This window comes from Myotis davidii, unplaced genomic scaffold (assembly GCF_000327345.1).
Source record: "Myotis davidii unplaced genomic scaffold, ASM32734v1 scaffold119, whole genome shotgun sequence".
Classification (NCBI taxonomy): domain Eukaryota; kingdom Metazoa; phylum Chordata; class Mammalia; order Chiroptera; family Vespertilionidae; genus Myotis; species Myotis davidii.
In genome coordinates, this window is record NW_006290676.1 from 1,123,913 (window position 1) to 1,138,968 (window position 15,056).

The following is a 15,056-nucleotide window of genomic DNA, read 5'->3' on the forward strand; positions in this document are numbered from 1 at the left end:
ATCAATGATTCTCTCTCATCATTGATGTTTCTATCCCTCTCTCCCTCTCCCTTCCTCTCTGGAATCAATAAAAATAATTTTTTAAAAAGATAAAATTAATACTTTACCTGTAGATCCTCACACAAATAGACAGATTCCTGAAAACTAATTCGGTAAGTCTTTAAGGTTTTTAACTTTCCCTTCTCTCTACAAGCAGGGCAATACCCATCTGACAGGATGTTAGCAGAATCATAATTCTAAAAGAGAAATAAAGTAAATTACAATATAGACATTACTAGATAGTACCAAATTACAAAATGTTAAGTGGAAAAGCAACCAGAAAAGAATTAGAACTTTCACCCCTAAGTATCCTGGCATGATATTTTCAACATGGCAAATAAAAAAAATGCATACAGGCCTTAAATATAGTTATTAATCCAAGAAGAATATATTGTTATTTTAAATATTAAGTTTTAAGTGTTAAAAATAATGTTTTACTTGCAAGAAAAAAAGGTAATGTTAATTGTAAGGGAAAATGCATGTTCCATATTTTCAAAGAATAGTAAACCATAAAGTCTGTATAATTTCTACTTTTATATGTTAATAAAACACAGAGAGGTAAATACATTAAAACAATCTTTCGCCAATACTGTAAGATTTCCGTGGAAGACGATACAATTTATTTATAAGTAACTGGTCAAATTAAAACCGAATTCAAGTCTCAAAAACAGGAGGAAAAAATACCAACTTTGCACTGAGGCAAAAAATAAATTGACTAACTTTTCCCAAATACCCCACTATGTGGGGTGAAGATACCCCTATATCAGTCCCTGGTCCAATCACTGGCAAACCATTTCCAGTCTTCGGGGAATCCATCATTCCGAGTCACTGGCTAATTTATGTCACTTGAAACATGTCAATATCACTAAGGATTTTTTCAATGAATCCTGAAAAATAAAAGTCAATAGACAATTAAACAAAAATCCTATTTAACTAGAAATAATGCTATTTTATAAGATGTGTTAAGTATATTTTGAGAACTATATGTCCTAGGATAAACATATTATAAAATTGTAATCTGGAAGTAAAAAAAAAATACTTAACTACATTTATATATCTAGACAGTTTGTGGGGAGAGGGAGAAGACTGGCAACAGGACGGGTTTTCATAGACTCATTTGTAAGCAACTTTATTAAAACTTGTAACAGAGGTAACTATTATTTAAAGCCAATTTTTATTGACCAGAATTTGAAAGCCTAAGTTTTCAGAGTCTATGTACAATTTGAAACAAATAAGTCAGCATTACATTAAGAAATGTAATGGCTAGTGTGGCTCAGCTGGTTGGAGCACCGTCCCGTACACCAAAAGGTTGTGGGTTTGATTCCTGGTCAGGGCACATACCTTGGTTGCAGGTTCCGTCTCGTGGTTTGGCGCCTGTGAGAGGCAGCCGTCGATGTTTCTCTCTCACATTGGTGTTTCTCTCTCTTTCTCTCTCTCTCCCTTCCTCTCTCTAAAATCAATTAAAACAAACAAACAAAAAAAACAAATCTTAGATCCATTGTGCCATTACTTGACAAGGACCAAAGAACCCCCATACATTCCCAGCACTTTCAACCACCAAGAATATACTTCACCAACTGAGAATAATGCCACTTTTTAAAAATTGCCAACAAAATACTATTTCTTATTAAAGTAAATGATCTGTACCATAACAGAAAACATAAACACTATTACAGTACAAATTACATGTATAACAAGCCTGTTCCGAGTGTTAGTCCCATGGCCTAGAATCACACTCAGGAAGTAAAATTATGAGACTGGAACTCAGCATAAGAAAAGTGATTGTTAAAAGTAGAGTTGATATGGATATGAATAATTTTTAAAAATAAAGTGTTTTTTAAAAGCCAGTGTTAGTGAATCACATTTTCCTATTCCTGAAGAAATATCCACAGGGCAAGATTTCTCAACTATAGCATTATAGACATTTTGGACCAACTCATTCTTTGTTGTGAGGGCTGCCCTGTGCGCTGTACATGATGTTTAGCAGCATCTATGACCTCTACCTACTTGATGCCAAAGCCCTCACCACTCAATTGTGACAATCAAACATGTCTCCAGGCATTCCCAATTGTGTCTCTTGGGAGGTAAAAATGCCTTATACAGAATCATTGACAAAAGAGTAAAAACGAGTTTGGTGCTTAATTGTTTTCTTTTTAAGCTGCTCACAGACAATACCAATTTATTATCTTTGGGTGGTTCTATTTATAATCTGCTTACAAAAAGGAACTATATAGGAAAGAGTCAAACTTCTATGGTTTCAGCATGGTTAAAGGCATGGTTTACACCTGAAGATTTGGATGCAGCAATTTCTTTGTAAAATTGGTGGTTCTAAGAATTAAATGTACTAATACATTTAAAATGCTTAGCATCTGACACAGTAAATTTTAGCTACTATATATTAGGTGCTAATTTTACACTTCATTCTGTAGAAAGCAGGCAACCCATCTTGTATCATTCTCAAGAGAAAAATCGGTAATCTATGTATCTTGAGTAAATTGTTTTTAATAAAAATTTCCATTTGCTTGAGGGATCAAGAACATTTTTCCCACTGATTCTTATAGGCTCTCTCTCAATTATAAAACTGAAACAGGAGGAGCCTTCAAACCTGCTCCCCTGATCCCACCACTAACATTTCAAAGAAAATAGCAGGTAGACTGGTGGTTGAAATCTTAAATATGCAGAACCCCCGAAAGCAAATTCACTTAATGAAATACCAGAAGTGGGCTACTCAGGTCTTCCAAATACAATTTCTTTTGTTCTCCCTTCAAAACTAAACAGCTCCTCTCTTTTGTGTATCATCTATATTTTGGCATCTCCATCCTTCCAAACACATACACTAGAAAATTTGAGTGGTTCTCTATTCCCACGTCTGAGTTTGTCCCTGCCCAGCTTAAAATCATCTCTTAACACCAGCTGATTATAACAGCGCAGTGTGACCTAAAGGTATGACCTAAAAGAAAGGTCACTGCATTGTGACCTCCCAGCCTGACCCTCCTCTATTCTTCGCCTCCAGCATCGTTCTTTTGACGCCCCTTTTTTCATTACTTCTCTGAGCCACTGATACTCCAGAAGCCCAAGTGTGAACTACTAACCCAGTATGGACCCAGGGAATAGTGTCAAGGTGGCCCTGGGAAAAGCGAAAAAGATGCAATTAAGCTTAATTCCCAGTCCCACGTGCAAAATGGGAAAACCCAGCGAACAAAATGTTCCAAGAGGAGCCTTATTCCTATTTGCCCTCCAAGACCAAGTGGGCTCAGCACGTGAACTGTCAAAGGCGACGCCACAACAGACTTGAAACCGAGGAACAGGGTCGGCTTTCGGGCCCAACCGGGTCGGATACCAAACCCAGCCGATATGAATCAGAAATGGAGAGGGCCCATAAGAGGTCAGTTTCAAACCTCAACCTTGGAAACCCGAGGAGGCGCAGGGTTCCGTACACCCTCCCCATCTCCACGTTCCACGGGAAAGGGGAGAACAACTCTGGTTTCTCTTCAGCATTTACCTCTCTGAGCCCAAACGAATCTACACCTCTATCTCGACACTTTAAACCCTCCCATCTGAACCTGGTCCCAGCCGCTCCTTCCCGGACCAGCCCGCCCTTTCAGCGCGCACAAAGCTCCACAGATCGACCCAGTTCTGTCCCTTTTCCCTATTTGGGGCACAGAAGAACATTACTCCTTCTCCCTACCTGAGGCGGATACTTCTTCTCACACGTTGGATCCGAATTCCTGTTCCACGGCACACAGCAACGTCTACCCTACGTTCAACCTCAGCCCGCTCCTCCCCCACCGACCTCCCGCTAGGAAAGCGGCTTCCGGTTTCAGTCCGCCGCCAAAGAGTTCCCCTCCCGACTCTGCCAGGGGCCCGAAAGGATTAGGTCCGTAAGCGTGGCGGAAGGCGGGGACCGCAGCACTTCCGTCCGGCCTTGGCTGAGGCTCAGCCCAACGCCTGGCCTCCGCTACCGCAGTTTCAGCCGCGACGGCGGCTGGGGGCGGGCCCGGTGGCTGCAGAGCCCGCCCTCTGAGAATGGCTGCGTTGGGGGAGGCGACGGATCTGGAAGCTGCTGGAAAGCGCTCGAGTGGCGGAGGTGACGTCACTGGGGGTGGGGCGTGATTAAAACTAGTTCGCGGCCGGCAGCGGAGGGATTTCGCTGAGGAAAGAGAGTAGCACGTGTTTTGCTGCGGTCTGGCCCGCGAGACCCCGAGTCGGAAGCCGACGCGCCCTTGAGTGACCTGGTGGGCGGGCGAGGGGCGGGCTCCCGGGCCGGCGGAGGGTGCCCGGGAGGCTCTAGGCTGGTGCGTCCACGCGGCACCGCCGTCTCTCCGACTGTGGGCCGCGCGAGGCCTGCATAGGCCGCCGTGCTAAAGCCTCCGTGAGACTCGAGCTGCCTGAGTGCGTGTTCAGAAAGGTCACCACACACGGAGCTGCCCCTCCCTATCTCCCCAAGCCCCATCTTCGGGGCCAGGGGCTTTTCTGCCCGGATTCTGGGATGTTTCTCCTCCTTCCCTCCCTCCCAGATCTTCTAACGGTAAGGGCCGAAGCACAGGGACCCTGTCCACGACCGGTTCCAGCCCGTCAGCCTCGGCTCCGTCCCTGCCACGCCGACTCCGGTCTCCTGACTTGTAACGGAGGAGAACGGGAGCGCTCTCCTTTGTGAGTTCAGGCGGCTTTCGTAGGGAGGTCATGTGGTTCCGGGCAGCGTGACCGCGTGTGCTGCTTCCTAGTCTGCATTCCGAACCTGGGGGCAGCGCAGTCCTGTGGTTCGATTGGTTCTAGTCCTAGAATAACGATATGCAGGTTCTGCCCGGTTCTTCGCGGAGCACCCGCGGCAGTGTGGGCTGTGGTTCTCTTCGTGGTCTCGGGCCGAATGGCCGCCCGAGCTGGTCTTGTGGAGGAACGCTGACCGTATTGATAGGGTGGCACAGAGGGACCGAGTCCTGTACACAGAAAAGTTCTAAAGTGAAAAAGCATTTTAGTTTTTGGTGCTTCTGAATGCAAATGGCCAAGAAATCCAGCAGGAAGTTTGTTTTGCTTTTCCCAGACTGAAATATAGGCAGGTTAGTTTTTGTCTACCTTTTTTGTTGTCCACGATTATTAATGTGTTGGTATATTTGTTATTACATTTAGCTAGTTAGGATTTTTTTTAATGAATTATGAGAATGTTGTATTTCCTCCTGAACTAGTAGCTGGAACTCAGGGTTTTTCTTGTTCACCATTGCCATTTCCATTCTTTGGAATGGAGTACACTTTTTTTGTAATTAAACACTTGCTGGGTAGCCTCATAAATTGAACAAAATAATTGATTCAGTTAAAGTGTAGCTGAAATTGTAAGATTGAAAAATCAACATTCCCAAACTGAATTATATCAATCAAACATTGTTTTCTGTAAAGTTGATTTTTTTTTTTTTACAGGAAAAAATATGTAATTGTAACAAACAAAATGAAGGTGGAGCTTGGGATTGTGAAAAGAATTGAAGGAATTTTTAGTATATGTTCCGCAGCTTTCCCCCTGTAAAAGGTAGAGAAAGTCACATAAGGCTTCATAAAATAACAGGAAAGGTACTAATATATAGAACAGTCAATCAGGAGAAGTCAACTACAAATTCTCCTTTCATTCATATCAGAGGAATGGTATCATGTTAGAAACACACACACTATATACATTTCTGCTTGTTCCTTACCAGTGTATTTTGAATGCCTCTTTCTGTATATTACACTGGACCCCACAAGAGTCCAGATACCTTCCTAGGGTTAAAGCTCATTGCCTCTGTCTCTTTTCAGCAATGTGGGACAGAGTTTACTCATTTATATTTAAAAAATAGCATGATGTAATCAAAGGGAGCTTTTATTAAATTTATGACCAATGAGCAGCTGCAATAGGAATACAGTGTTGTACAATTAGAATTTTCTTTTTTCAGCTTTTGCCCCCTCTGCTAGGTTAGATTCATTGATAACAAACACGCCTTTGGCCGAACCTAGGATGTAAAAACTGCCTGCTTGTTTTAGTCTCATCAAAAAAATGCTGGTTGAGGTGTCTAACCATATTTTCTAGCAGCATGTTTGTGAGTACAGTCTGTAAACTCTCACCTGATTCCAACATCAGAAGGCTTTGAAAAACCAAAACCCTTTTAAGCTTGGGGACAAAATTAATTTGGTAGCAAAATATGACCTAAACCCAGAAGTTATATATAGTCTTCATGTATCACATATGTTTTGTTGAAGAAAGATTATGTTTGATTATGGGATGTGGCCTTTGACCCCTGGTATGTTAGGTGTTACATAATGGTTTGTGTACCTTGTAACATTTTTCAAGTTCCAATAAATTATTTACTTCTAAAACATATCCATCCCCTAGGTTTTGGTTAAAGAATGCAAACCGATATTGTTTTGGGCAATACAATTGTGCTAGGCATTTGTATATTTAAAAAACTAAAACAGCATAATACAGTTGAGTTCTTTACCTCAGTGAATTTACTTGTATTAGAAGGATAGAAAAAAGTACATTTAGCCTGGCTGGTGTTGCTCAGTGGTTGAGAGTCGACCTATGAACCAGGAGATCACAATTTGATTCCCAGACAGGGCACATACCCAGGTTGTGGGCTCGATCCCCAGTGGAGGGCGTGCAAGAGGTAGCCGATTGGTGATTCTCTCTCGTCATTGATGTTTTATCTCTCTCTCACTCTCCCTTCTCTGAAATCAATAAAACTATTTTTTCTGGAGAAAATACACTTATACTGTAATATGTTCACTGATAGAGCTATGCACAGCTTATTAGTGTAGCCATGTAGAAACTACGTAAGAAATTGGTAGTCCAAGGGTTTAAGATTAATTTGTACTTTAAACTCTAAAATTTAGATAGAACATGACAACCTATTTTTTAGCCTAAACTTACCTGGCTCTGTTTTGCCCATATGAAATGAGAAGACAGTATGGTAAAGAAGTGTCTTAGAGTAGATATTGGAATATCTGATTTTTATTCCTAACTCTTCTGCTATGTGACCTCACACAAATCACTCAATTTTCAAGACCTTGGTTTATAGATCTATGAGAAGTTTGGGATAGATGGGTCTCTTAAGGAAGGTCCCTTATAATCCAAACATTCTACCTGCAGGCATTTATTTCCCTGTAAGCCATATATATACATTTGTATTGATTTCAGAAAGGAAGAGGGAGGGAGGAGAGACAGAAACATCAATAATGAGAGAGAATCACTGATTGGCTGCCTCCTGTACACACAGAGAGAGAGAAACATCCATGTGAAAGAGAAACATCGATCGGCTGCCTCCTGTACCCACTCTGACTAGTGGATGGAGCCTGCAACCTGAGTATGTGCCCTGACTAGGAGTTGAACTGTGACCTCCTGGTTCATGGGTTGACACTCAACCACTGAGCTATGCCAGCAGGGCTGGCTATACCTACTTTTTATAAATGTTTCCCATTAAGAACATGATCCTATTTCATCTCAAAGTACTTTCTTGCTGATCTAAATTTTGTGTTTCCTTTTGGATTAGGTAATACATTCACATGTTCCAAATTCAAAAAGTAGAAAGGATATGCAGTTAAAAGTCTTTCTTCCACTCTGGTTCCTCAACTACCCAGTTCCTTGCCTAGGGAACACCTAATGCCAACAGTTGGTTATATAGTTTTCCCTCCAAAAAAATTTATGTATATACAAGGGAATAAATACTATATATTTTTTATTTTTCTTTCCCCTCCTTTTAACATAAATGGTACATAATTTAGTTTTTCACTGATTTTAGAAGTTGTTCTATCATTATATAAGATGGTTCTTCATTCCTTTTTATGGCTGCAAAATATTTCATTGTATATGTTTCATTTCATCAGTCCTCTTCTTTTAGACATTTAATTTTTTTCTGGTCCTTATTAAAAGTTTTGTGCAATGAGTAACTTTGTATATCCATCATTTTCCACATATGTGTATATATTTGTGCCAAAGACAGTGGCATAGCTCAGTTGGGGTAGTAACGTATTGATAAACTGTTATTTAATAACCAATAACATAAACAGATTGATAAGTCAGGCTCTCAACAGTGTGTTTCTAGGATCCCATCAACTTTGACTTACATGTTCCCCATGCTAGTATAATAGAGTGGTATAGGGGAGTCAACACCCTACTAGTTTCTAAAGTAAACATTAAATAAATCATATCTCTTCATTTGAGCCTTAGATGAAGCAAGTGGATTATGTTTAGGGAACTTGTCCTAAACATACAAATAAATATATTAATATTTAAACACTCATCATGTAGCATACACAGCAAGACTTTCATTGAGGGGCATGTAAGAACTGAGATTGATTGATGTAACAATAGGTTTGTGCTTGCCAGCTCATGCTCACTTCATGGCATATGCTCATTAAATGCTATTTAAATTGATATTTTTCTTTTAGATTTTTTGCCAAGCACATATCCTGTAGTTGAATTTGTGTAAGATGTCATTTCTATATACTCCCCGTTTACTGATAAGAAAACTTAGCCTAAAAGAAGTAAACAATTTACCCAGATTTGCATGACAAAGTGGCAGACCAGGGACTAGAACCTACATCTAATTTCTAATCCAGGACTTTTTCCAGTATTTCACATGCTCTCATAATTTAACATGTGGCTCTAGCAATAGATCTGAGAATTCCCAGTGGTTAGGAACTACTTTAGATACATTTACTTTGCCTAAGCTCTAGAGCAGGGGTGGGGAACTTTTTTCCTGCCAATGGCCATTTGGATATTTATAACATCATTCATGGGTCATACAAAATTATCAACTTAAAAATTAGCCTGTTACTGCCTTGACAGGGCCAGAGCAAATAAGGCCCACGGGCCAGGCATTCCCCACTCCTGCTTTAGAACAATCGAGTTCAGAAGCGGCAGTTCTTTCTTCTGATGACAAAATAACATTCTATAAGTAATCATTGAAGTATTTACACAACATGTTGATTAGCCATCAGGAGGTCTCCAAATCAAAGAAGTTAAAGCTGAAATGGAGAAACACTCTTAAACGGGACATAGTTGTCACTTCCAGATGAGTTTATCAGTCATAAGGACTGGAAGGAAATTAGAATTATTTGGAAATGGATAGTCTTACATTGCAGAGTTCATGCCATCGCTTAATTTAGCCAAGAAAATCTAAACCATCAGAAAAGGACAAGTGGTGATAGATTAGAGACTATGCTAGTTAACTATTCCCTTGAAACTGGCATTAAAGCACCTGAAGCTCTCAGCACACTTTTGAGTCCTTAACTCTGCTGACTTGTTAATCTGTCCAGTCTACATGAGCAACCCTCTGCCCTCTACTCCCATTCCAATTCCTTATTATTACCACCTGCTTTATTTTTGAGCACATAGACTACATCTATGTCGTTCACCATTACATATGCATTTAGTACATAATACATATTTGTTAATGAGTGAATGATCTTGGTGGTTCCCAATCCCCAATTTAGGTGGCTCACCAAACTTTCAAAATGAAAGATTTTTAAGAGTATATTACCCCATGTACTTAAATTTGTTACTTCAGGGTTGGTTTGGTGGAAGCTGTTATGTAACTTACATGCTCATCTTATTGAGAAAAATATTAACTTACTCATGAATATGCCAAGGCAGTATTCTAAATGCCAGGTAAATACAAAGGTGAATAATGCATAATCATTATTCCTAAAAAGAAGTAGAAACATTGTAAACAAATAGCTTTCATATAAGGCAAAATGAAATAAATGGTATATAGAGAAGCAATGTTCTGTAGCAGTAATGAAGAAGTAATGATTAATTTTAATTATAGGAGGGCCCTATTGGAGTTGATTTTAACTTTGGTCTTGAAGATAGAAAAATAGAACTGAAGTCTCTATATGCAGAATAGAAAGGAATATTTAGCTTCCCTTAAAAAAAAAAGTCCTTAAAATAGTAATATTGACCACAAAGAAATCTTACAAAGCATTGTCATAAAGCTATCTTTATCACCGATAAGGGCTTAATCTCCAACATTTATAGGGAACTCATACAACTTAACAAAAGGAAGATAAACAACCCAATCAAAAAATGGGCAACGCACCTAAATAGATACTTTTCGAAAGAGGACATAAGGAAGGCCATGAGATATATGAAAACATGCTCAAAGTCACTAATCATCCGAGAGATGCAAATCAAAATGACAATGAGATACCATTTCACATCTGTCAGAGTGGCTATCATAAACAAATTGACAAACGGAAAGCGCTGGTGAGGATGTGGAGAAAAAGGCACCCTCGTGCACTGCTGGTGGGAATGCAGACTGGTTCAGCCACTGTGGAGAACAGTATGGAGTTTTCTCAAAAAACTAAAAATGAAACTCCCATTTGACCCAGTGATCCCACTTCTAGGAATATATCCCAAGAAGCCAGAAACACCAATCAGAATGACCCTAGATCCAGAGACAGACAATCATTGATCAGAATGTCAAACCTCAGATGGAAGGTAGTGGAGGGTGGGGGTTAGGGGGAGAGATCAACCAAAAGACGTGTATGCATGCATATAAGCCTAACTAATGGACACAGACAACAGGGGTGTGAGGGCATGAGTGGAGGGATGAGGGGGCAATGGGGAGATAAGGACACATATGTAATACCTTAATAAAGAAAAATAAACACCTAGCATTAAAAAAAATAATAAAGCGATCTTTAAAAATTTCAGTTATAAAATTACTCTGGCCTTAAACATTACACTTCTAAAATTGAGACTAACCATAAAACCAACTCGACTGTTTTGACTAGGTTGGTGCTTTCCAACTAGTTGCTAAGTTATTGGTTTAATCTAATAATAGGATTCTAATTGATTGCTAATTTAAATTAGTAATTATTTAGTAAACTAATCAATTAAGACAAACTGTTGAATGATTTTTTAAAAAGTGATTTTTAAGCGATTGGTGGTTTTTAACATTTGGTTCTCAGGCTGTGTCACAGGTTAAAATGTACACTATTTTTTGGATGGTTCAGTTTGGTTTCTTCTACCTTGTGTATTTTCCTAAACAATATAGACCTTCTCCTTCCCCTCTTACTAAAAAAGAAAGAAAGAAAAGAAGCAGCTTTATATTCACAGACATGATTTCAACTTGGCCACTTATTATTCACAGTTCTGCCACTTTACAGTTTTGTTACCCCCAACAAAATATGTAACCTCCCCGAGGCTCGATTTCATCTATAAAATGAAAATATTTACAAATCTCACCCTGTCATTTAACTAGTTTTGTGAGCTCAGGTCAATTATTTAATTTGAGCTTCAGTTTTTTCATATATGAAATTATCTTAAATGAGGTTATACTAGTATATAGAACAGTATCTGGCAGTTAATAAGCCTTTAGCAAATATTGGTTTCTCCTGACGCCCATTTCATCTAAATCTCATCTGTCCTTCAAAATTTACTTGAAGTTCTGTCTGCTATCATCATTCCTTTGCTAGCTCATAGCAGTCTCTTTTTTCTGAAGTGGTTGCACTCATCACATATACCTTGGGGTCTTAAATTGGCATGGGTTAGTATTGTGAACATATTAAAAATGCAGTTGCTCGGGTCCCATTCCTGGTTCTGTGAGGTCAGCATAGGGTCTGGACATTAGTGTTTTTACCTTTCTCCTTTAGATTTTCTGATGCTTACGATAATCATAGTTTCTCACCTATTTGTTAATAATTCTGTGCTGCTTCTAGTTTATATTTATTAGGTAACTCTTGTAATATTAGTAACCCTTCAGGTATTTTAGTTTGCACCCAAGATATACTTTAAACTCTACAAGGGTGCAAAATACTACATAGTACTTTATTTTGTACTTAGTTTAGAGGTTAAAGGATAAGTAAAGTCCTTTTTCTTTCCTCTGCTGAAGTTTGGATACAGTTAAAAAAATAAGATGCAGAAGTCACATAGGTAAAGATTCAAATGTGAGTTTAGTTACTGAGAAAGTTGTTTGGAAAATGTAGCTAAGGTTTGCAGCCACAATGAGCTTCCTTGTATTGCACTCTAGAATTAGGCAGATGTAAACCTTACCTTTCTCTATCTACAAGAATAGAGCTTGTCCCACTACATTTACAGTGTATCAGAGAGCACCCTGGAACAAATGGCTCTCTTCAGTCAGACAAATCCCAAATGGAAATGATAATGGAAGTGGCTGAGCCTCAGAATTTCTTCTCAAAATTGTCAGACCATTTACTTTCTCCCACTCAAGGGAGGGGTTAGTGAGATCAGCTGTAAATATTACTTTAAAGAAGTTTCATGTGGAGTATGAGTTTTCTTGCTTTCAAAGGTACTGAGTAGTTATTTGTTAATGGATCTTTTAATACCTTGCTTGCATTACATCAGCATGCTGTGATTTTTAATACCTAAATGAGAAGTTATAAAGTTACAGCTTTAACCAGCTAAATTAGTGTATATAATTGTTTTATCATTTACTATGTAAGAAATTACTCCCAAATGGCTTAAAACACAAACATTTATTCACAGTTTCTGATGGTCAGAAGTCTGGGAGTGGATTCAGCTGGGTAGTTCCAATTCAGGGCATTTCATGTAGCTGCAGTCATATGAAGGCTGTGTGAGTGGCCTCACAACATGGCAGCTGGCTTTCCACCAGAGCAAGTGCCCCGAGAGAGGCAAAGACCACAGTGTCTTTTATTATAGCCTCAGAAGTGACATAGCATCACTCTGTTGTACAGACCCACTCTGACTTAATATGGGAGGGACCTACACAATGGTTACTGGGAGGCAGGGGTCATTGGAGACCATCATGGAGGCTGCTACCACAATTATACACCAAGTTGGTTTGAATTTTTTTTAGGTTAATCCTCATCTGAGGATACTTCCCCACTGATTTTTAGAGAGAATGGAAGGACAGGGGAGAGACAGAGAGAGAAACATCGATGACACATTGATTGGTTGCCTTCCACACGCTCCCAACCAGGGCCTGGGATCAAGCCTGAAACTGAGGTGTGTGCCCTTGACCAGACTCAAACCTGGGATGCTTCAGTCTGCAGGCTAATGCTCTATCCACTGAGCCAAACTGGCTAGGGCTAGTTTGATTTTTGTTTCCTTGCATTGCTTCAAATAATTCAATGATGTTTAGTGTCCTGTTAAAATTATTGAAATGTTAGTGGTAGTTTTATGAGATAATTGTATTTTTCTGTATATATTGTATAATTTCCTAGCTGGAAAATAAGTTGAAAGGATGATTGTCTACTAATGCTCCCTCCTCCCTGTCTAGCTCTGTGTCCAAATCAGAAATTTACATAGTGTGATCAGGGACTGCTCTTAATTTTCATCATCTTCAGATAGTCTGTAAAAGTTCAGGTGATCTACAGGCACCTTATGCTAAAGTGGTGATAGATACAATTTTGATTTTAGTATAAATTAATAATTCTGGTCTCCTGCGAGGTGCTTTATAAAGTCTGACTTCCAGCGACTGGTTTAGTCAAGTGATGATTTTTTGCAGTGATAATCAGAATTAGGTGGACTAGATAGTAGTGAAGGTATTTTACCTCACTACAGTAGTCCAAGGCCCAGAGGAATTGAAAAATCACTCAAGTAAGCGTCAGTGGTTTGATTAAAATTCTAATGCCAGAAACCTAAAGAAGTACAAGTAAGTGAAATAAAATGGTCAAAAATAATTAACCTTTGTTTTCTAGATTCCATATATACATATGGTAGTTGTCTTTCTCTGTGTGACTTTTTTCACTTAGCATAATACCCACTAGATCCATCCATCCATGTTGTTGCAAATGGCAAGGTTTTATTCTGAGTAATATTCATTGTATTTATATACCACATCTTTATCCATTCATCTATTGATGGACACTTATGATGCTTCCAACACAGGGAATATCATCAATAATATTGTAGCAACTTTATACAGTGACAGATGATTACTAGATTTATTATGGTGATCACATTGTAAGGCATAAAAATATAGAATCACTAGGTTAGACACCTGAAAATAAACTAATATTATATGCCAACTGTACTTAATAAAAATTTTTAAAATACATCCATTTTTATTTTACTCATTTATTTCATCATATGAGGTGAACCCTTATATTTCATTTATTTAATTTGAACTCATAAATATGATGAACTCATTTATTTCATTATACTTTAGACTTCATATCATATACTAAATAATTTTAGGCTTTGTAAGATAGGTCAAAAAGGCAATATAACTTAGGGGGAACTTGAAATGTTCATTAAATACAGAATATAAGATTTATATAAAAAGCATTTATATAAAAAACGTTCTATTTTTAATACTTTCCAATAGTGGAAAAGATAGTAATTTGAAGATTATGGCAGAAAATATTTTAACTGACATTGCCTCAATGTTCTTTGGAATTCTAGCCGTAAATTTGTTGGATCAATTTGAATTTTAAGTTGCTAAAGAATGTTCATTAAGTTGTTTAAAGAAATTATGTATGAAAGACCAGTTATAGAAGCAATAATGAGCAAATGTCTTATCTCTATTTAAGCTGTTTCCTACACAGACAGAAGAGCATATAGAGCTTGTGACCTAGTACCAGACTAGTGGTCTCATTGGTTGTCATAATTTTCAGTCATGTAGGCATATTTGATAGCAGCTTTCACCTTCAAGTATTAGGAGGAACTGTTTTCCTAATCAGGAAAGAAATTTCAGAGAATTCATTTTACTTTTCAAATGTAATTTGCTATGATTAATTAATAAAGTGATGTTTGGTTTGAGTACTGGTTAGCTTTAAGATGAGATCTCCCATGAATACTTAGAGTAAATGAGAGGTAGTAATATATTTTTTCTTTAAATATTTTTTTATTGATTTCAGAGAGGAAGGGAGAGGAAAAGAGAAATAGAAACATCAATGATGAGAGAGAATCATTGATCAGCTGCCTGCTGCATGCCCCATACTGGTGATTGAGCCCAAACCCAGGCATATGCCCTTGACCAGAATTGAACCCAGGACCCTTAGTCCACAGGCCGACACTCTATCCACTGAGCCAAACCAGCTAGGGTAATACATTTTTTTCTGAAAAT

General features: G+C 38.5%; 1 protein-coding gene and 1 long non-coding RNA gene across 4 annotated transcripts in view; one reads left to right on the forward strand and one right to left on the reverse strand.

The window, feature by feature from the left end:
• USPL1 (ubiquitin specific peptidase like 1) overlaps positions 1–3,826 on the reverse strand; it is a 32,237-nt gene extending 28,411 nt beyond the window's left edge. The window contains exons 1-4 of one of the 3 annotated variants that reach the window (XM_006763721.2): positions 3,728–3,826; positions 1,381–1,489; positions 760–926; positions 108–236 (exon numbers count right to left, since the gene is read on the reverse strand). In XM_006763721.2, coding sequence (XP_006763784.1) covers positions 108–236; positions 760–858 — 228 coding nt within the window. In that variant the 5' untranslated portion in view covers positions 859–926; positions 1,381–1,489; positions 3,728–3,826. Of the gene's footprint in view, positions 1–107; positions 237–759; positions 2,903–3,727 lie in introns of those variants that run through there. The other 2 variants (XM_015563891.1, XM_015563890.1) reach the window with 2 other exon arrangements.
• A 132-nt stretch (positions 3,827–3,958) lies between these two features.
• LOC107183076 overlaps positions 3,959–15,056 on the forward strand; it is a 70,548-nt gene continuing 59,450 nt past the window's right edge. Inside the window, exon 1 of the long non-coding RNA XR_001513845.1 lies at positions 3,959–5,096. This is a non-coding gene — a long non-coding RNA (uncharacterized LOC107183076). The remainder of the gene's footprint in view (positions 5,097–15,056) is intronic.